Source organism: Choloepus didactylus, chromosome 3 (genome assembly GCF_015220235.1).
Source record: "Choloepus didactylus isolate mChoDid1 chromosome 3, mChoDid1.pri, whole genome shotgun sequence".
NCBI lineage: Eukaryota > Metazoa > Chordata > Mammalia > Pilosa > Megalonychidae > Choloepus > Choloepus didactylus.
The window spans coordinates 172,827,341-172,851,146 of NC_051309.1; the positions used below are offsets into that span (position 1 = coordinate 172,827,341).

At 37.3% G+C, this 23,806-nt stretch overlaps 1 protein-coding gene across 2 annotated transcripts in view; it reads right to left on the reverse strand.

The window, feature by feature from the left end:
* The window catches only part of C3H4orf45 (chromosome 3 C4orf45 homolog), a 101,649-nt gene that overhangs the window by 20,997 nt on the left and 56,846 nt on the right, over window positions 1-23,806 (reverse strand). For both annotated transcript variants that reach the window (XM_037830912.1, XM_037830913.1), the window contains exon 3: window positions 18,716-18,774. In XM_037830912.1, coding sequence (XP_037686840.1) covers window positions 18,716-18,774 — 59 coding nt within the window. The remainder of the gene's footprint in view (window positions 1-18,715; window positions 18,775-23,806) is intronic.

Consider the following 23,806-nt stretch of genomic DNA (forward strand, 5'->3'; position numbering starts at 1 on the left):
ATCAATAGCCATCATGGAGATGATTAAAAACATGAAGTTATCTTGATATTTTGTATTTGGACAAACAAAAAGAATACAAAACTACATTGCACTATTATGAATAGAGAATGTAAATGTTAGTGGAATTTATCTGAAAATAGTTGTTGCCCAGGAGATTCTTGGTAATTGGAAACAGAAAGAGGCTTATAAAAGAAACTAATTTTTTGGTAATAAATATCCAAAGGAGCTTATAGACTTTTATCTACCAAGAAGGCATGTGCTATACTTATTTGTTTAAATGTTCAGCCTTCAGGATGCTGGGAAAAGTGAGGATATATCTCTGAGAGGTGACTTAACCCACTTAAAATAAGTGTCCAAAGTAATATTCAACTGAATGATTAGGAAAATTTGAGGCAATTTATAGTCTCAAAGATTCAGAATCTAATTATGTTTTTCCTGTCTTTAGAAACAAAATATCAGCCCGACTTCACTGAGCATACATCTAGTATGTGCATGGCTGTGTATTAGGCCTGTGGGAGCCCAGAAAGCTGAGCATCTACATAAGACAGACACATGGCAAAAAGCCCAAAACATTAGTTCATGAATAAACAATTACTTATTTACTGCTGTACCAATAACGAGTAAAATGAGTACCAAGAGATTATTTGATGGCAATAAAAACTTCCAGGGATAATAATTCATGATGAAATATAGAAGATAATGTTTTGTACCTGTCTGAATGTTTTATTTTTGCTTCGGGGTTCTCTCCCCCCTTCCAATAGCAAAGATGCTTATGATCAGTTTTATATTATTATTAACAATTTAAAAGAAATTTGTTGAATGTGTCTGTGCACCTATGGGCACAAGTTATTTTGCCAAAATAGGCAGGAAGTATTTAAATCTAGAAACAAGACTACATATTCCCACAATAATATGAAGCATATACTGTTTAAAGATAAAAATGAAATTGCTTCCCAAAGAAGAGTTTAGAAAAACACAACAGAGGTCTTCCCAAATAGCCAGAGTAACTATTTCAGACATAGGAATATTGCTGGAAAGCTATTTCAAAAACACAGAAACAGATGAAGTGTAAGAACATTTACGTTTCCTTTAAAAAGAAAACCCCCTACATTTTGGGGCTCTCTTCTAGAAGGCGAGTACTGGAAGATTGCGCAGTTCTGCAAAATTACATGCACCATCTGCTTCAAACCTCAGATTGTGATTATTTTGCTTTGATTTATTGCTCCTGCTTCAAAGGAAACACTGCCACTTTATTAGAAAGGCTTGTAAAATATTCTACCACTAGTCTGAAGTAAAAAATTAATTGAAACAAGAATGGTCTCACATTAACCTAAATGAACACTTCCCCATTAATTTGCCAGATTGTCTTACCAGAGCTCCAGAACGTGAAAAATGCTTTCCCACCACCATGATGTCATGAACACTTTGCACTTTGCTGGTTGCCCTGAGGGGCTCCAGCTGGGCTTCCAGTTACACGGGCTACGCAATCTAAATCAAACGTGCTGCCTTCCTGGGCAGAGTGACGCACTCCAAAGGTTACTGCTGCAACTTGGTCCACGATATAGAAATATGCAAAGGTATGTAATGATTTTCCTTCAGTATTTTAAAATAATTTGTATGACGCGACTATTTAAGTTTTCACAGGCACATAACCTCGGGGGCACCTGTTCCAAATGTTAGGCGATTAGCTTGTCGTGGGGTCCTGGATTAGGAGTGCAAAACATGATTCCTAATGATGTTAGAGAAACGGGAGATTTTATGTAAGACATCCAGGAAGCTTTGCCAATTTCAGCAGCTCCCGGGCTTCTGTTCGTGTTGGCACTTCCCGAACATCACTTGCTTATGTGGTAAGTGTTGGAAAAGCAAAAACGGGAAGAAAGGAGAGCAACATTTAACTCAGCTGCGCTCGGCAGCAATCAGGGTAAATCGGGTCACTTGGGAGACTGTAACAGTACTGGCTAAATTTAGCTTTTTGGACGAGTTCATCTAGCCAGATGGAAAATCTTGATCTTCATTAACTAAGGACAAATGATACAATTCTTTTTTTTTTTTCTTTTTGCTTTTTACTTAGGAAATATTAAACATACACAGAGTAGACAATGTAGCATAAAGATTCCCAGGTACCCGTCACCCAGCTTCCAAAATTATCAACTCGTAGACAATCATATTTCATCTCTATCCCACCCATAATCCTCCCTCACCAATACATCATGTCTTTTTAGTATGAATCTCTAAAATATAAAAAATTTTTAATGTAATGATCATGCCATTATTTCTCCTAAAATTTAATCATTTCACCAAATATCAGTGTTCCAAATTCTAATTGTCTCATAAATGTTAAACTTTTTAAGTTTGTTAGTTTGAAACAGAACCAAATAGGTTCCACCCTTGCAACTGGTTAATGTCTTCTATGTATGTCATTTAACCATCTTTTAATTCAGAGATCCTCATTTCTCTCTCTCTTTTGCGCTGCAATTTATTTGCAGAAACTTGGGTTGTTTTTCCTATAGAATTTTTCATGAGTTTTTCTGATAACATCTCCATGATGTTGCTTAACCTTTTCTGCAGTTCTCTTATTTCCTATAAATTGTTGTTGAATTTAGAGGCTTGATCAAAGTCAGGTTAGATGTTTTGGACGAGACTACTTCCCAGGTGGGAGAGCATGCTTCCATAGGGAGAGACATCTTTTTGTGGTTTCAGCAGCAGGGATGATCAGTACCTAGATTCATTGATTTATTAGGATTTGCAAAATGGTGATGTTCTAATTCTGTTGTTGCTTCCATCTTCTTTATTAGCTGGATTACTTTTTTTTTTTTTTTAAGTCATCTCATCTTCTGTTTGGTTATGCAGTGGTACAGTTTGTATTGGAAAGGCAGAATTAATGCTTGATTCATTCCTTTTATTTAACCATTTTCAAAACAATGAGTTGGTTTGTTAGAATCCTCCAATGGTGATCAATTTTGTTGTGTGTTTTTTAGTGACATTATGACTTCATGAACATATATATAATGTATTTCTTTGTATATATAATATATATTAATCCATTGCAATTATTACTCTTATTGTTCAAGTCATCCTATCTTTGGCCAGTGGGAGCCTCTTCAAATTTGGCTCCTAAGTCCCTCGACAGGACTGTGGTAGCCTTTTTTTGTTTTTTTTTTCCCAGATACATACTTATCTTTAGAAAAGCATTGTTGCTAAAGAAATTGAGATCCCAGAAGCACTAAGTTCAGGAAATTCTTGTTCCACATAGAGTTCTTTGGAAGAATCTTCAGGGAATTAGGTTAACATTAGCAGCTATGAATGATAGTGGATCAGGATTTAAGGTTGGGATAGATGATTAAAATATAAGAGGTTTGTGGGATTGGAAATCCAATGATTTTTTTTTCAATTCATTTTTTCACTGAGGGTCGCAACTATGTGATAACACATAGTGACATTATGAATGGAACTCGAATGAATTGGGGTAAATTCTAGGCCAGTCTTAAAAGACTCACCAGTTCAATATTTTAAAAACTGAAAAGAAATTTAAATCTTAACTAAAGTCTGTTAAAAAGCACACCAGTAGAAACATAACATATATCCTAATTTAGAGAACCCCTTTACCTACCTTTGCCCCAAAGTCTTATTGTCCACAGCTTACCTAAAATCTCTTTTCTCTCACTCCTGGATTCTAGTTAATGTTGATTCTTTGCTCTCTTCTTTCCTCCTCATGATCCATCACCTCTCATTTTGAAAGATGTTGTGTTCATCTGTTAGTAGCATCAGGTTCTTGTTAGGTAAATAGATCTAGCCTTTCATGGCTCCAATTATTTAGCTCCACCTATTTGGAGTATTGATACATATATATATATTTTAAAGCCCTGAAGCTAACCAGGCAAACTCAGAAATCACCTTAGAAGCTGGGCATGGGGTGGGGTGGTATGCGGGAGTGTAGTCACAGTTATGTTAATACTTTGCTTTGTTCCATGAAGTTAACTTTGAGATATAATTCTGTGTGTAGCAGTAGTTTTTGATAGCTTCCTTGCTGTCTGGTATGGCAAGCTGTTTCAGGCTCAGCTATTCCATTTCATTCTCCAGATCAGAATCAACGATTATTCCAAGACGATATATGGAAAAGGTATATGAAGAGTATAAATCTGGATACTAGGAGAGCTCACAGCTATTCAGTTGGTCCCTAGGTCTAGGCTTTTACAGTGAACACAGCTAGAGATATATATGTAGACACAATCATACATAGCGACAAGTTCAGGATTTGTTTCAGCTCTTTTATCTGCATTTGCTATCTCCAACTCCAAAAGTCCTGATACTCAACCAAAACAGGAATGACTGAATTAGATCATCACATTATTGCTTATTTTCTTTATCTCTCAGTAGACCCACAAATACAGTCAGAGTAGCAATACCAATGCTTCTACCAAGGTTTTTGCAGTTCATTTTGTTCTTAGGGTATATACCTCACTAGAGATTTATATTCAAATTACTGGGCCTTGAAATCACCTGGAATAATTCCTCTCTGTTGGTTTCATCAACTGGATGCACATGTAGTGTTTTTCCTTTCCTTTCATATTTAAATTAATTTATTTTATAATTTGGTAAAATATGTACATGATTCCAAATTCAAATCAAGTGTGGAGCCACTACTGCTTCCCCATTTTTTCCCTTGTTGTTGTTGTTGTTACCGTACGTGCCCAGCCCAGAGAAGGGGATGGGTGGTGTCCTGGTGGACTCAGAGGGGGCAGTGATGCCTGAATCATGCCTTACTGAACAGCTGCAAAGAGTGATTTAGATTCTGGGAAAAACTGTCTTGAAGGCCTTAGCTCTGTTCAGTGAAAAAAACATTTGTTTTTCCACCCACCATGTAATTCATCTTTGAATTTTAATGAATTAGCCTTTAGGCTGCTAGACAGAAAACGAGTTGCAGCATCCTGTATATTTTATTCTACATTTTTTCGCTTTTAAAGCAGTTATTTATTCAGTCCTTCTGGGAATTTATTTTATTATATGTTATGAGATATAGATTCAATTTTACTTCTTCCAAAAGGTTAGGCAGTTGCCCCAACTCCATTCTTTCTTTGGTCCTTTCTGAAGATGGCTTAATTCTTCTACAGAACAGGATAACCTTGCTGATGGAAATACATGGTCTCCAACCTCAGGTGGGCCTTCAGGACTCTACGGAACAGCAGTCTTTTTACTTATCCTTGGTACACATCTTTCCCACTCCTTTCAACAGCATTTCCAAACCTTTGCTGTTTCCTCACTCTCATTTCTCACCCCCATTACTCTTATCAGTCCTGGGTAGGACTGTCTTGTTCAAGAATTCATGGAGAACACTAAAGCAATTGAGGTGAGTTCCTTCAAACACCACCATCAGTCCTCTCCCCTCATTGACATATGCAAGTCCATTCCCACCCAAATTTTATCTCCTTCCTTTCAGTCCCTGGGAATGAGGGATCCTTTCTCCTATGCCAGGAAGTTAATGCTTCACCGGACCTTGTAAACCTTGCCTTTTGTAGTCCAATAAAAATCATGTTAAATGTTATCACATCCTTAAACTCCTACACTTGGCCTCTCATCTGCCTCTAGTTACTATGCACAAATTCTCCTCTTTCTTATCCAAATTTTGCAAAACCATGATGCTATGGATTGAATCAGGCCCCCCACCAAGACATGCTCAATTTCTAACTCCAGGTCCTGTGAATGTGAACGCATCTGTAAATAGGATCTCTGAAGATCCTGTTAGTTAAGAGGAGGCCAAATGAAATCAGAGTGGGCCTTAATCCAATGTGACTGGAGTCCTTATACACAGAGGAAATCTGGACACAGGAGGAGGAGACAGAAGGAGACAGATGGCCATGGGGTGAAGGTAGAGATTGACTTATGGACTGCTGGCAAGCCACTACCAGAAAGAACACTTCAGACTTTAGAGAAAGCATCATCCTGTTGATACCTTGACTTTGGACTTGTAGCCTCCAAATCTGTGAGAAAATGAATTTCTGTTGTTTAAACCAACTGGTCTGTGTACTGGTCTGCAGCAGCCCTGGAAAACTAAGACACGTGGTCTGTACTTATTGATTCCGTTTTCCTCCCATTCACATCTGAACCCACTATACCTGAGCTTCCATCCCTCTTTCCTTCCTCTTCCCCCAGATCACTCTACTTGTTCCATTCTCCCCAAGATCTCCAGTAACTTTCTGTCTGCTTTCTTCTGTGGACATTGTTCAGTTCACATCTTATTTAACTTTTAACATCTGGTTCCCTGTCTCTTCTATGTTGCTTTCATGGCTCTTCTTCCTTTCCCGCACCGTCAGAATTTTCACACCGTTCCCTGCATGCTTCGTCCTCTGGATACTCAGGGTATCCCCTCCCTGAGTGAATTCATCCACTCACGTTTTCAGATATGACCCAAATAAGATGGCATGAAAGCTCTTCAGGACAGTCCTTCTATCTCTTTTCACTATTTGCTTGTTACTTGATGTTCCACAAGTACTTCAAATCCAACTGGCTCATCATCTCATCATCTACCCCCAAAGCCTCAGTCTTAGCTGGTCCACCAGAAATCTGGAAGTTGTCACTGTCTCCATTATTACCTCCATTTCCCACATCTGATATCTGTATCTTGCTGATTTTACCCTTTAATAATTCTGAGATCCATTTCCTCCTCTCCATCTTTGCTACGACTCTCCTAGATTACCAGTTTTCTCCACTCTTGCAGTCTAGTCTCCCTGTCTGCAATGATGCCCCCCCCTCACATGTAACCTCCACATAACCTCCACGGTGCTCTATCCAAACATGAACTTGACCTTATCACTTTGGGTACTGTGTAAAGGGATGGGCCGATAAAATTTAAACTACTTCTTGGGGTTCTCTATCCTATAAAGTTTAGAGGATAGACACAGTCTTCACAGTCTTGCCACTGGTTACTTCTCTGGCTTCATGTGTTTCTCCATCATTCTATTCATTTTGGGAGCCCGTAGCACTGAAATTCTTATCTGTGTTGATCCATTCTCCTCATCACCTCTGGGCTTTTGTTACTAATGACCTCTCTTCTTGAGACACTCTTCTGCATCCCTACCCTTTCCTTCGCCTACCTAATCCCATCTTTTCATACTCGTCCACCTAGAGCTTTCCATGCCTCTTCTCCTTACCTTGGTTCTGGTTTTATGCTTAACACCTTAGCAGGGATATAAAACTGCTCTTATAGTAATGTTTCAAAATTGGCTATGCGTCTCTTTTCCCCACTCCACTGTGAGCTGTTTGATGGAAAGGACAATGGTCTAAAAGTACATATTAATTAATTCACTGAATAAATGAATGGTCTAATTAAAGTCCATCAACTAAAGTCAGAAAAAGGCACCTACTCTTCTTTGCATATTTTGGGGCCTAATTAATTTGGAATAAAATTAGTTCCAAGAAAAATGCAAATGCTGAATAAGAACTTTCCTTCTGACAATTACTATTACTAATAAATTATTAATAATTAATAACTGACTATATAATATTAATAATTAACTATTAATAAAAATTTCAAAGCACCTCTGCTACAGGAGCTAATAAGAGTTGTTATATGGTCTTCAAATATCACATCTGAGCAGCACAGCTCCCACCAGGAAAACGGAAGGAAAAATAAAGGATAATGATTTTTTTTTTAAGCAGGGAGCCAAAGAATATATTTCAGAATAGTCTTTTGCCCTTAGACAAGATTTTATGGAAGAGAAAAAATTAGAATGAATCTATTTTGAAGTAATAGTTCTCAAAAATGAATAGAAAGCCCTAAGAAAGTGGGTATCCCTATGATCATTCTGAGACTTTCATAAAATGGGGAAGGGAGCTAAGATTTATGAGGGCCAACCATGGGTCAGATCTGCTGGGTGCTTTCCATATATTGATGCTGAATGCTCAAGACATCCCAGCTGGGTAGGCATTCTCTCTTCCCTTTTCACCCTTGAAACGTAAGGTTCAGAGGGCATCTACATTTCTGACTTGTGAAATAAGCCCAAGTCTGTCCAACTCCAAAGCCTTGTTCATGAGATCTTACTCATGGCTTATAAAATAAAGTAAAAGACTATTAGTTGGATCCTTGCCTGGAAATCTGGTACCCATATGGTACATTTTCCCCTGCTCCATTAAAAAATTTTAATTCTTTTGTGTCAAACAAAAAAAAAAAGAAAAAGAAACAGTAAAAATCAGAAATGAGAGTAAGTAATGCATATTAAATGGAATGGGTGATTATTCTATCGCTTCAACTGGTAATATGGATATATGCTAAATGTTATTATTCTGTCAAAGACCACTTAAGGAGATGTTGGTGAATATAAGAATGTTTGATATTATTGAGATCAGGACATTTGGGGAGCTTTCCATAATTGAATAGGTAATAGTGAAATGAAAACAAACCAAATATTTATAACATGCATTGTCTTTTTTTTTTTTTTTTTTCTGTACTCTTTTCAGTATATAAACTTATCTATTTGTCTGGGCCTAGAATTTCATCTTGTCTGTTCACTTTTAGTTTGTAGTCCATGATTTGATTTTATTGGCATAAACTGTCCTGTTAGGTTTCAGTAACTGCTCTCTCTGTAACTCTGATCTCCTGCCAGTGGAACAAGCTTGCAGGTCTATAGTTCTTATATCTGAAATGCTGTAAAATTTAGACAATTGACCAAGGATTGATAGTGCCTCTTTCCTACACACTTTACATTTCAGCACCTTTCATAACTTGCATGGAGGGTAGTTTTCAGTAAAAGGCCATGTTCTGAAATGAACTGGATGTTTCCCCACCTGGCAGCAAGTGATAGACTTAATAAATTTTCTGCTTAAGAAAAAAAGCACTGTCTCTTCTTTAACTGTCTTTTCTTTCAAAAACAGTAGCATCTGGTTCTTCTGCTCTAAGTGTTCTATCCTGACAGGAGGAAAATTCATTCATTCAATACTGATTCATTCAGCAACAAACAAATTGTGCATAAACTGTGCACCTGCATTTTTCCCTTATGGCACCTACTATGAGAGCAATTAGATTACCATTTGTGTATTAGGCTGTTACTTTGCTGTCTCCCCTGACAGAACGTAAGTAAGGCAGACACCAGGCTGCTTTGATCGCTCCCGAATCCCAGGCCTTGTAAGTGCCTGTCACACAGTTGGCACTCAGGTACTTATCAAATACATAAATAGGGTCATGTGTTTGACACTGTAACAGGGACAGCCACAGGAGCTCTGTACCGACCTGACTCCAGTTGAGGCTTCTGGGAGCTGAGACTCCAAAGAGGAGGCTAGGGTAGGAGAAGGAGGTCCAGCAGAAGAACTGGTAAGTCAGTCTTTAGGTAAAGGACCTAAAGGGCCAAAGTAAGAATGACGGCTGATGACCTCAAAAACTACAGAACTTTGCTGCTGACAACTTACAGAAATCTTTCTATTGCTGCAGGCAGACAGCTTTAAAAATAGAAAGCTGTCAAGATTTATGGATGTTTTGAGGAAAACAACTCCAAGAAAAAAAGGAGACATTTATGTTCCAATATATTTTTAAATAGTGGCTGTCATCAAGTCTGCTAGTTTAACAACTGGTTTTGGCAACATTTTCCCTTACAGACTAAAACAGGCAATTTTCTACCCACCACCCAACTAATGTCAAATACAGGAACACCTTACACCTTTCTGAATAAACAGAAAGGTATTGTTTATTCAGGTCAGTGAATATTTCTTTAGCACTAAAAGTTCTGGTTTTAGGTTGAAATTTTTTCAACTTTGGAGCCCTAACTACTAAAATTCTATTTAACTATTTCTATTTTTCCCATTTTAAAAAGTATTTTCAATTTTAATAAAATAAATTTTATATATGCTCCCGATACATGTGAATAGTAACTAAAATGCTTATAATGAAAAAACACTCCCTTTTTCTCCTGGTGGCCCATTCGTTTAGCTTCCCCTTTCACTCTCAAAAGTATCCTACTTTGGATGATAAATTATATGATTCCCTATTTATTGAGCACTTAGAATGTACCAGCCTATTGTAAGTGCTGTATATGTAGCAATGCATTTCCTCTACACATCAACTCAGTGGAGTAGATTCTGTTATCATATTTTACAGATTGGGAAAGCAAGGGATAAAGAGTTAAAATAACTTGTCCAAGGTGACACAGATAATAGGTAGTAAAACTGGGACTAAACTCAGGTGGTGTGGCTTTTGAGTCTTGCTCTTTATCACTATTTAGAATACTGTGTCATAACTGATTGTAATCCCCTTTGTGGGGGGTATTAATTGTTTTGACTTCTTATTACTTTGAATACATTGTTGGACTTCCTTTTAGCTAAACCTTTGTGCATCTCCTTTATTATTGCCTTGGGAATAATAAATTCCTGGTGAAATAAGCTTTCTTGATTCTCAGTTCAGTAGTATTTCAAGTAGACCATGCTGCACTCCTCTTCAGGATGGGTGCTTACTAACTAATACAGCGATTATGAAAAAAGCAGACAAGAAAGCAAATAGGAGGAGTCAACATTCTGAAAAGAACTGTGTCCCTGTGACCCACAAGTAAACGAAAAGTTAGGGAAGTTTGTAGTTAATTCCAATCCTTTAAAACTCATGTTTATCTTAGCTTCATGGCTGACTTCCAGTTTAACCTCCCTGCCCCCCCACCCCACCTTCCTTCCAATCTATCTACTATGGCAGTCCACAGGAACTTGCAGTGTTCCTTAGGACATTATTCCTAAGACAGATCTACAAATCTACAAATCAGCAATATCAGCAAATATCATGAACCCACAGTTGGCAAAGAGGCAACTTTGTCATGACGTTAGGTCAGCAGCATATCAGTAGGTCAATTTTGGAGTGCTGTTTTCCCATGAATAATTCTGTTGACTTCATCATCTCAGCAAGTCTTTAATTTGCAAGTGTAAAAAATTCACCCAAGGAGGCAGTCATGGATTTCCTAAAATGTTCCTTCTAAACCCAGCTAAATTTCACTTCTCTCAAGAAGTCTTCATGACTTGAATTCATCCAGCTTCTCAAGCCTGACCCGTACCAACTTGTGCTGCTTTGAGCACAATGAAGGCAGGGGTTTGTCTTGTATATCTGATTCAAAAGTGTGTATTGAGTGTTCCAAGCACTGTGTTAAATGTAAGGACAGAAAAAGATAACAAGATATTTCCATGTCCCACAATCTCATGAAGAGAAGAGTTATGCAGTGGAGTTAAGTCAGTCTTCTAAGATGAGTCTGAAGGGAAGGCCAGTGGGGATGTTAAAGGCAACTCAAAGGAAAAACAGGTCAAGCTGTGTTTTGAAGCATGAGTAGGAACTTCAAGAAAGTGAGAAGTATTTCCTCTTGTGAGCTGTCACAGCAAATGCTTTCCACTCCTGCCTTACCCTGCTGTATTAAACTCTAACTATTGTTTCATATTTGTATTTTCCCTGATCTTCTATGATAGCAAGTGTATTAGTTAGGGTTCTCTAGGGAAACAGAATCAATGAGAGGTGTCTATGACTATAAAATTTATAAAATTGACTCATGCAACTGTGGGTATGCACGAGTCCAAATTCTGGAGAGCAGTCAGCAAACTGTCAACTCCAAGGAAGATGTCTGATGGACTCCTCAGGAAACAAACTGGCAACTTCGACGAACTCCTCAGGAAATGCTTCGCTGGGCAGCTGAAGAAGAAGTGAAGGTCCTCTGTCTGTCTCGCTTATAAGTCTTCAACTGATTAATTGGATTAAATCCAGCCAATTGCATTCTCTCATTGTGGAAGACACACCCTTTGGTGAGTCATCAGTCATAGCTGCAGTCAATTGACTGATGATTTAATAAACCAGCCTGTTGGTTTATTAACCAGCCACAAATGTCCTGGCAGCAATTATTAGGCCAGTGCTTGCTTGACCAGACAGCTGGGTGCTATCACCTGGCCAACTTGACACATGAACCTAACCATCACAGCAAGTGTCATATTTATTCATATTTGTTTCCCAAATGCTTTGCATATTAAGCACATAGTAGGTGCTTAATAAATATTTTTTTGAATGAAGAATGAGTGTTGAATTCCTAACTTTGTGAATAAATCAAAGAAACAGTGACGCTTTGTGAGAAAATGTGAAAGATACTGCAGGAAGAGCAAATTTCATGTGCAAAAGACACATGCAAGAACACGGCGGGTTTGAGGAGCTGTTGATATAGCTAGACCTGCAGAGACTGTGTCAGGGGAATGGTGGGACATAGAGTCTGGGGGTCCAAGTTCTTCTTTCCGAGCTCCTACTGCAGGGAAATGCTTTCTCTGGCTGGGTGACCAACTGAAATATGTCAGGGATGGATGAAAATTCAGATTGCTCAGGGACTCCATTGCTCTGCCCGAATTTCCATAGGTTCCCACTGAGGGTATGGAGAGAAGGAAGGGGGAAACGATTCAGGGTGGAGTGTTTCTAAAAGTGCTTTCCGTCTAAACTCCTCTTTCTGATCTTTATAGTGATGGGGAAATCCAGAATCTATTTGCTTTGTATGGCAAACACATTCACATTAATTCTCCTCTTTTATAACTTGAGATTGCTGGCTTGATATTTTAACTTTAAAGGATTGGCTTTTCATTTAAGTATTTCACATTTGCTGATTTGTTAACTCAGAGGTAAAGAAAATTAACACATTATGGAAGGAAGCAAAATTTACCAACTTATCAGTTGCCTTTGATTTTGATTTGAAAAGGACATGATTTCAGAAGATTTGATTGAATAGTAAGTAAAAAGAATTACAAGAACAAAACATTGTCCCTTCCTAAACTTTTCTACCTCTGAATCAATGGGGCTTTAGGAAAACCCACTGTCTTCAAGATGAATCCTATGCCCAGTTTCTTTTTTTTTTTTTTAAATTAAATTCAGTTTTACTGAAATATATCCACATACCATACAGTCATCCATGGTGTACAATCAACTGTTCACAGTACCATCATATAGTTGTGCCTTCATCACCCCAATCTATTTTTGAACATTTTCCTTACATCAGAAAGAATCAGAATAAGAATAAAAAATAAAAGTAAAAAAGCACACCCAAACCATCCCCCCCATCCACCCTATTTTTCATTCAGTTTTTGTCCCCATTTTTCTACTCATCCATCCATACACTAGATAAAGGGAGTGTGATCCACAAGGTTTTCACAATCACACTGTCACCCCTTGTAATCTACATTGTTATACAATCATCTTCAAGAGTCCAGACTACTAGGTTGGAGTTTGATAGTTTCAGGTATTTACTTCTAGCTATTCCAATACACTGAAACCTAAGAGGTGTTATTTATATAGTGTATAAGAATGTCCACCAGAGCGACCTCTCTACTCTACTTGAAATCTCTCAGCCACTGAAGCTTTATTTTGTCTCATTTCACATCCCCCTTTTGGTCAAGAAGATGTTCTCAATCCCACGATGCTGGGTCCAGATTCATCCCCAGGAGTCATATCCTGCATTGCCAGGGAGATTCACACCCCTGGGAGTCAGGTCGCATGTAGGGGGGAGGGCAGTGAGTTCACCTGCCGAGGTGCACACCCAGCTTCTTAATAACACAAGTAGTGATTACAGCCACCAGAAGAAGTTGCATTCCAAAGAGCTAAAGTAGTTCTATCCTTGGGAATAACAATCAATTTCTCTAGGCTTCAGTGACAGGGGCGTCTAATGTGAAGGATTATTGTAGAAGACAGTTTGCTCTCCTTTGGAAACGAGAGACAGAGGAATGCTGAAGCCAGCCTTGGTACTGTTAAAAGCCTGGTGGACTCCTCGGTAGTGGTATGTAGCTTCTACAGAATTCGCTTACTTCTTTTTTCTCTTTTGTTTTATTAGGATAAAACATATATATAATGTAAAATTTGCCATTTTAGCTATTTTTAAGTGTACAATTCAGTGGCATTAATTACATTCACAATATTGTGCAACCATCACCACTATTTGCAAAATTTTTCATCACCCCAAACAGAAACCATGTACCTATGAAGCAATAGCTCCCCATTCCCCCTCTCCCTAGCACCCTGGTAACCTATGATCTATTTTCTTCTCTATGAATTTGTTAATTCTAATGTATTTCATATAAATGGAATCATGTAATATTTGTTCTTTTGTGTCTAACTTATTTCACCTTAGCATAATGTTTTCAAGATACATCCATGTCATAGCACATTATCAGATCTTCATTTCTCTTTATGATTGAATAATATTCCATTGTGTGTAGATACTACATTTTGTTTAACCATTCATCAGGCACTTGGGTTGTGTCCACCTTTTGGCTCCTATGAATAATGCTGCCGTTAACATTGGCGTACAAATATCTCTGTGAGTCCCTGTTTTCAATTCTTTTGGATGTATACCTAGGAGTAGAATTGCTGGGCCATGTGATAGTTGTATGTTTAACTTTTTGAGGAACTGCCAAACTCACTCCTTAAAACAAAACAAAGTTTTAAAAACCCTGCCATCCATTGTTTGCCAGGGCATTCTCCTATGACCTCTTATTTGACTGTAAACTCTCCTCTATTCCCTATCTATGCTTTTTATTCTTGTTGAAATTAGAAGTACATATATATACATATAAAGACACCCAATTGCAAACAGAAAAAAAAAAAACATGAAAATGAGTAAAACATCAGTTCACATATCTAGAGAAACTTGAGATATCTAAAACAAAAGGATAAAAACAAAAGAATATTTCCTTTAATTCAGAACAGAAAAAAAATTAAACCACTCCCAGTTACTGCAATCATTCTCTATCAATGTACATTGTATTGAATCTTCTGCTTTCATCTATCTTCCCTGAAAGTCTGTGAGAAACTTGAGAGTAAGTACAGCATTTATTAATTTTTAAAATTCTGGGCCCCTGGCACATTTCAGGTCTTCATTTCATGTTTGTTGAAGTATGTCTCCTTTGGTCCTTGAGATACAATAAATTTTGACAACCACTGACTTTAATAATAGCTTTACATGGTGGGGGGAGGGAGTTACTATATTTGTATACTGCGTTTGTAAACAACTATTATAAAACACATCCTGACTTCAGAAAGGTTAAAATTTTTAAAGTTCACCTTAGAATGGAGGAAATCCTGTAATTGTCCTGTACTGGATTTCTCATCTCAAAAAACGGAGTGTACTCTTGCCTCCATTATCTGAGCAAACAAACCTTCTTTAGTGCTGGTGATATTGACTCAAATCATCCAACTCTTCCTAAACTGCTTTTTCTGAGGCCACTGACAACCTCCAAATATTTCTCCACTATTGTTTTCCTTGATTTCTGTTTCTTGTATTAGACTCTACTCCCTGAAATTCTTCACTGCCTTCTGTTGTCTAGACGGCTCTGCCTCTCATGCTCCTTTTTTTTTTTCCTTCATTGGCTCCCAGTCACTTTCCCCTCAACATGGACACACACAGGCTCAGTCCCCTCCTTTACTCCATCTCACCAGTGGTTCTCATTGCTGGCTGCACATCAGAATCACTTGGAGACCTCTTTAAAATGTCCAAGCCCAGGTCCCAACTCAAACCAGTGGACTCTGAATCTTTTGAGTCAGACACTTGGACTGAAATGTTAGCTCTGTGAACCTCAGTTGTGTAACTTAACCTCTGAAATTCAGTTTCTTCACCTGTAAAATTCATATAATGTTACATCTGCTTCATCAGATTGCTGTAGACATGCTGACTCCCCCTCACCGGAGCAAATGTAGTCTCACCTTCTCTCCGTTTATTTAAAATCTATTTTTCTTTAAAAGCTCTACTCAACTCACATCTCCATGAAGTCGTCTCCCTGACCCAGCCCTCTGCAAGCACAATTTATTTGGGCTTGTTTACAAAGTACATTGGAAACTCTGCGATGAGCCTGCAAAACTGAAATAGTCTCCTAACTGATCTTTCCTGAACTGCTCGTGTCACCTTTTAATCCAGTCTCCACACAAAACGCCAACATTCCAGAATGATCTTTAAAAAAATTTCTCATCATTTTGCTTCCCACTTTAAACCTCCAAATTAATTCTCTTGGTTCTTAGATTAAGATCGAAATTCTCTAACCTGGCCCACAAGATTCTGCACAATCTTGCTAAAATCCCTTTTTACTCTGTATAGTCTAGCCACACTGGTCCTAATCTGATACTCCTTCCCACCTCAGGGCCTTGCTCACGCTGTCCCCTCTTCCAGGAATGATCTTACACTCACCTTTCCAATGTCAGTTTAACAACCCTTCCTCGGTAACACTGCTCTAACCCTTGTTGCAGGTTAGAGCCCCTGGTTAAACCCTCTCTAATCTCCTATAAATACCTTTGTAATTAAATATTTATCATGAACTGGATAGAACAGGATGGATGTTTAACTTTTTCCCAAGATACCTCTATATTGCTTGATTTGTTACCACATGCATGAATTGCATCTGTGATTTTAAAAATCATTTTAAAAGCATGAAAAGCATTATAATACTTTTTAAAAGTCATTCAGTTAGTTGTTTAATGTCTCTCTCCTCCTCTAGAATACAGATTCCAGAAGGGCAGATGCTCAGCCTGTCTTGTTCACCAGTGTGTACACAGAATCTAGCAGTGCCTTGAACATAGGAGATGCTGAATAAATACTTGTTGAGTGAATGGTGTTGATGGAGAGGACAGAACACAAAAGCTGGCTGGAGGTTAGGCACTAAACATACTCTTGCACAGGAGAGAGAAGGCCATCAGTCCAAATCAGAGCATGCAAGGGGATCAGGCGCACCTGATACAGTCCGTCAGCACCTATCCAAGGGCATCTGACAGCCCAACAGTGGAGCAGGAAGACTTTCTTTTTAATATAATTTTTTTTATTAAAGAAATTGTAAGTTTACAGAAATATCATGCCAAAAATAAAAAGTTCCCGTATTACACCCACTCCGTTATTAACACCTTGCATTAGTGTGGCACCTTTGTTTCAACTGATGGAAGAGTGTTAGTGTAATGCTACTGTTAACTATAGTCCATAGCTTACATTAGGGTGCACTGTTTGTGTTATACAGTCTTATGTTTTGTTTTTAGTCTAGAAACATATATACTACCTAAAATTTCCCCTTTTAACTATTTTCAAATGTATAATTCAGTGCTGTTAATTACATTCACAGCATTGTGCTACCATCACCACCATCCATTACCAAAACTTTTCCATCATTCCAAATAGAAATTCTGTACCAGTTAGCAGTGCAGGTGCTCGCTTAGAGTCTCAAGAGGGAAGCCGCATTCAGGTTATTGGTGCCTGGCTAGTTAGAAATAGGACCTGAGGCAGATGCTACAGATCCAGGGAGTCATCAGTCCATTTTTAAAAATTTTAAACTTCTCTAGTTGTAATTTTCTAGTTATAATTGTCTTCCCCAATCCTTTGACACTCAACATTTACAAATTGGTTTTGTTTTACACACACACACACACACACACACACAGACACCCCAACTGAATCCATAATCCTTTAAGTACAAGGTCTTTTTCATAAGCTTTCTGCATTCTCATGACCCAGCACAATACCCAGTACATTCCCTAGACATGAATGTAACCAATGTTCTTTCATCGATGAAAATGTTCAAAGCTTTTCTATTTCTCGGCTATTTTCTAATAAGTTTTTTCAGTTTAAATAGGTGCAACAAATTTGCATACTTATATCACCAACTCTCATAAAGTTTCATTGCTTTTCAGTGACCTTGAATATTTTTCTTTGCTTGGGAATATTTGATAGAGCATTACAGATAGAAGCTTGGCAAAAAGAGATCAATTTCTGCACCCAGGCAATATTATCTGAATAAATGAAGTAGAATATTTTAATAAGAACATGTGCTTTTTATGCAGTAGTGAAACTATTTCTCCGTGGCTTTAAAAATGGGATATGCTTTCTAAGTTATAGGACTTGTCCAGTAAAATCGATCATTGTCCTGGACTTGTGTTGTAGCTAATAGGCCTTTGACATGGAATTTGAGGTCTTGGCTCTGTTTGATATGGTTTATGTTGTTGAATTGTAAAAAGAGAATAAAATCCAATAATTTTGCACATGCTCATAGCTGTATCCTTCAACAATTAAAATGAGGCGAAACAGGCTCCGAGAAACCCTGACTTCCAAAAATCTAAGGGCAACAAAGGCAACCGTGAATCTGCTAGTCTTGTAAGAGCAGTGCCGATTGATCCCTTCCTTCTTAGAAACCTAAATTATATGTTATATCTAGATGACAAGGCTAGTTTTTGCTCTTTTCCCAGTAATTTAACATAACTTGAGCAAGGCATGTTTAATTTAGGTTAGAGGCTGCCTTAAGACAGCATGAATTTAAGTCATTATGTGACTTCAGCAGAATTATGTTTGTTAACCAAGATTACCCATTACGATGGTTTCTAGGCCAACAGCATGAAATAGGCATTTGTTTTTTTTAACCAAAAAAAGTTAATATTAGTTTTTCCACAGAGAGATTTATACTATTAAAGCTAATCTACTCATCCTATTGCTATTATTAATAGCTGCAGGCTTGGTTCACCTTCTCTCCACTATATTAAAGTTTCTTACTCTATGTTTGCTTTATCTCTTTTTCCCCCATTAATTAAACCCTAGTAGAAGTTAAAATTTGTTAAGTATCTATGAGGAATAAAAACACACACTTTTACAAAAATGTCTACATGAACTGGGAAGAAATAAATTGGCAATATACTTCCAAGTTAAAAGATAATTGACTTATTAATTTAGGAAAGACTCATATTAATCAATTAGCTAAAAATGTATCAATATGTGCTTACCATGGGCTTTGATATCTGTGGGTTATTTGATCAATAGCAGCATGACTTATTTCTCCATACTGTAAAAAGAAGGAAATTAATGTACCATACTTCCAAGATAAATAGGCACCAACATGTCAAAGGGTCTACCTTCCTAATCAAAAAGAAAGTCAGATTGGGAAATTAGATAGGAAATGCTAAATTCAGTTTAAATAAGATATAGGGAAGAAGATGGTCTTTTGATTCCTGAACTGAGAGAAAAAGGTATAAGAAGTACAATAAATATGACCGTGTGTGCTTTTCTTTTCCTCTTTGTAAAAGGAGAGATGCCAGGCGGCAATGAAAATAATCCCTAAGCTTCCTTCTATCTTTATGATTCTATGTTTACCTGAGCAGACATTCTAAACTACTAGTTATCATTTTAGCTAAACATTTTAGCTCTTTTTGCTTTACCTTATCCTCACAGAATTAGCAAATATGGTGGCAATAAGGCAGGAAAGGAGCTGCTTTATAAACATCCTGTGCTAAAGTGTAGATCTGAAAATGCCTTTCAAAAAGCATGATTTAGAGTATTGATAAAGCATTTGGTAGCTTAGAACCAGTTCCCATGTTAAAAAATAATTCCCACACCCTCCCACATGGATTGAAATGATCTCTCTATCCCGACATCTCCCCAGGAACGTCCAATGGATGGCACATCTTATGAGTAAAGAAAGAGAGGTGTCAAATTGATATTGAAGAGAGTTTTTGTTTCAATCATTTGCCAATACTCCATTGTAGGATTGAGAAACAATGACATGGATTATCAAAAAGTATTTCACCTCAGTTTTGGAATGCAGTTTTTGCTTATATTGATATAAGATGCTATATTCCTAACATCTTAAAAAAGCAGCAAAATCATATTATGGCATTTTCAACATCAGAGGAATTACCTAGTACATTTTTCTCATCTTCCTTCTCTTCTCACCCTTTCCCTTAAACTTTGGTTTGCGGGAAATGTCATTAGTATGACTTTCCTGGTTGATTGCTTCAGAGTTACGTGTGTTGGGAAAGCAGATCCACTTACTTACGTCATCCTTCATCACTTCTAGCTCTTTAATGTTCACATATAAAATAAATAAATGGAGGAAGGGGCAGGGAAAACAAGATTTTAAGGCATTGTTTCCCCACTATTCCACCAAAAATCCGAAATGTAATAATCTGTATATAATGGAATGATCATGGCATATCTTTGTTTCTCAATTGATTTTGATACCACAAGTCCCTGGAAATTGATTTATAAATAATTTCATTATTAGCATCTAGACAAGTTTTCCAGGACTGGGACAATCTTGGATTTTATGCCATTCCCATTTTTAATAACCAAAAATTGTACCCTCTTAACCTGAAGAGACTTTTCATAGAAACAAAATAACAGATTCTGTAAAAAAATTTTTCTTTTGCATTTCTCCTGTAGATATTAGTGTAAAATGTCAAATGTGTTATCTAAAATAAGCAGGCCCTTGTCAATTTATTAATGAAATTCTCATGATTTACTTGGATAACATGCTTAGTATGGTGTTAAAGCTAATGAAATTCAGAATCAAAAAATCATTTTTCTACTGGTCAGTTATTTGTAAAAATAAAAGACTGATTCAAAAAATAATTCATTGTCTTCATAAAAACAGTTGACAAACAATTAGCATATTCTCTGTCCTGAGGAAATCTGTGAGGATCTTTTACACTTATTTTAAATGTTTTCACCCAGCAAACGTGATTATTACTCCCAATTGGATATTTCCACAAAGCAATCTTGAAACAAATCTAGGCATTAAGAAAAGGGAAATCCTGCTAACAATATTCAGATACTGTTTTCGACACAATTGCTGAAATGTATTAAGACTTTTAAATTTGAGTTAAATTAATTGCAGACATTTGGGTCTTACGCTATTTAAAAACGAAAACCATTGCTTAAGAATTTCACTTTTAATCTCAAACCACCTCTGGTCTAGTCCTGACATACTTTGGAAATGTTTTGGGGATCGATTACTGAGGAATCTTCTTATTTTGTTGCTGTACTTGACTCAAGATGCTTTTCTTAGTAAAGTCCATTTTGACTTTCTTTACTAGAGAGAACCATTTTCCACCTCTGTAACTGTGAGGCCTTTCTCAGCAGTAGAATAAATACAACAGCAATGGATTTCAAGAATGCACAGACGCTGGGGTTTCTCTTCTCCAGCCTCCTCCTTGGTAACATTGAGCTCTTAGTAACAAATGTGAGTGGAAAATCCTCCCCGCCCCGAAGGCTACCTTTTCTTATGCTAATGTGTTTTTTCTTCACTTGCTTCAATTTGCAAAATATTACTGTTAACTCTTTAGATGTCTGTCTTCTCACAGCCAGTGAGAAGCATTCCCATTGTTGTAGCTGGGTCTCCGAATTGCATAGTGTTGCCTATTCTAGACTGGAACTATTGAAGGGAGAAAGGGGGCATAAAGGCCTTTGTGTGAATGGAGCATTTGAAGTATTCATTTTATATTCAGGGCATGAGTAGAAACAAAACATTTCTTTCTGAAAAATGTCAGTGTTTAAGGCATGGAGTGAGTCTGTGACGTATTTTTCTTGTTAAAAAGCAAATATGCCCAATGCAGAGACCCATACTTCATTGTATGCACATTATATATTGAGCTTGATTACCAGTGTGAATATCCTGGTCTTTTTTTTTGTTTTGTTTTGTTTTGTTTTTTTACTATAGTATTTTTAAATAATTTTAATTAGTACAATCATAGAATCAACTACATATTGGGTTTTGTGAGTTTGTTGATGAGGTTCCCAGTATCTGTTGTCTGTGGAATATTGAAATAATGAGCAACGTGACCCAACACATTTCTAATGTGTTTATAATGACATAATTCAAAAATTCATGCTGGCAAGAACATGTGGTATATCTAGACATTAATAACACTAGATCCCATTTATTGAGCCTTGTTGCACTGGTTACTCTGCTGAGTGCTTTACACACATTATCTCACTAATACATTCAACACTGTAAGATATTATTATTATTCTTACCACTCTGGCAGGTAGAAGTCTAAGATGGCTCCCACAATTCCCACCTCCTGGTATCACACCTTCTCCCAGTTATTTAATCAAACACTGGTCTAGGTGCAGCAGTGAAGGGATTTTGAAGATATAATTAAGGTCCCAAATCAGTTGACTTTAAGAAAGGGACATTATTGTCATGGGCCTAACCTAATCAGGTGAACTCTTAAAAGGGCCTAGGCTCTTTTGACAAAACGGATCCAAAGGATTAGAGGGATTTGACATACAGGGGGTCGCGTGTTACAGGTTTTAAAGATGGAGGGGCCACATGGAAAGGAATGCAAGTGGCTTCTAGGAGCTGAAAAATGGCTCCTAGCTAACAGCAAAGAAAGGGAACCTCAGTCCTACAACCACAAAGAACTAAATTCAGGCTCTTGGGGAAGAGGACCCCCAAGTCTGAGATAAGATCATATTCAAGGCAACACCTTGATTTCAGCCTTGTGAGACCTGAGCAAAGAACTAGCCACTGACCTACAGAACTGTGAACTCGCCAATGGTTGTTGCTTTAAGCTGCTAAATTTATGGTAATTGTGGCATAGCAATAAAAAATGAATACAATCTCCATTTTATAAATGGGAAAACTGAGGCATCATTAAAAATAGGGGGCAGATTAGCATGCATGGAGAGAAAAGGAAGAAATGTAAAAGTTCTGAAACTGTCAACTTTAGTTTGTGAGCCACATTCAATGCTTCATTAAGTCCACAAACATAGATTTGCCCTGAAAAACAATGTGAACGCTAGTTGCCTCATTTATTCCTGAGAGAGCAAATTTCTGTTATTTTCTCCGTTTCTCCTCCAGGGAGATAAGCATTTTCCTCATTCATTCTATATGCAAAATACACTAGGATTGTCATTTAAAGCAATACTAGAACATATTCTTTTGGGATTGTTACAACTTGTGATGATAACCAATCATTCTGGTTAGCCCATTATCCAGAGTTGGTTGATGATCTCTGTAAGGGTCTGAAATCTGAGCAGATTCAACCATGATTGCTACAGAAAAGCTACAGGAGAACTTCCCAAGTCTCTGTGTGTGCCCTGTTCACTGTTTCTGAAATATAATCAAGTGCCAGTTGCAACTGTTCTCACCCTCAGAGTTTTCTAATGTGTTTGGCGCTGTTGTTAATTGAAAGGTTAAAAAGTGTGCTTCCCCCAAGTTAATTGTCCAATTAGCTCTACAACACAGAATTACACTAGGGGAGTTAGCTCAGGCATTGTGAACAGCAACAATATATCTAAGTTTCAGTAAAAAATCAAATGGTAAATACTTTTCAAATGATTTTTATTGAATAAGCTAGGAGTAGAATAATTCCCCCATCTAAAGCACACTTAAAAATTCATTTGCACATTTTCTCAAATCCTTGCCAAAAAGATTGCATACAGGATTGTAGTAAACTCAAGAGAAATTGCATTGCATTGATAACATGTGCAAAATATACTTTTTCAAGAGAGTTTTACAATGCTCACAATGTTTGCAGTACAATTCCTAATAATAATTTCTTAAGTGGTGCAAAGGCCCAGTGCCAAGCACTTTGAATACATCATTTTATTTAATCATCACGATAAGCTTTTATTTTTCCCACTTTATAGGAACAGCAACTAATGCTTAGGGAAGTTAAATTGCTTGGTCAAATTCATATCCTGCTAAGTGGTATAACTAGGATTTCAGTTGAGAGCTTCTTGACTCCCAATCCTAAACTATAGTTTTCAGCAGGCTGATGATTATTATTTATATCCCTACATTTCACTCATCATTCATTCATTCATTCATTATTTATTTATTGATAGTCATCTACCCCATGCTGAGCACTAGGAAATAGTGCTTGGGGAAGTGGTGTTAATGTCAGTTTTCAAAGTCAAATAAGACAGATCTTGGCTGTCAAGTTGCTTAAAGCCATTTGGAATGTGGCTAGGACTGTATTGTACAATTATTGGCTGTAGTCATACCAAAAACTTCAACAGCAACATCAATGAAGACATTTTCCTATTAATTCTTTTCCATCTGAAGGAGTTCACAGTGTATGTATTCCCAC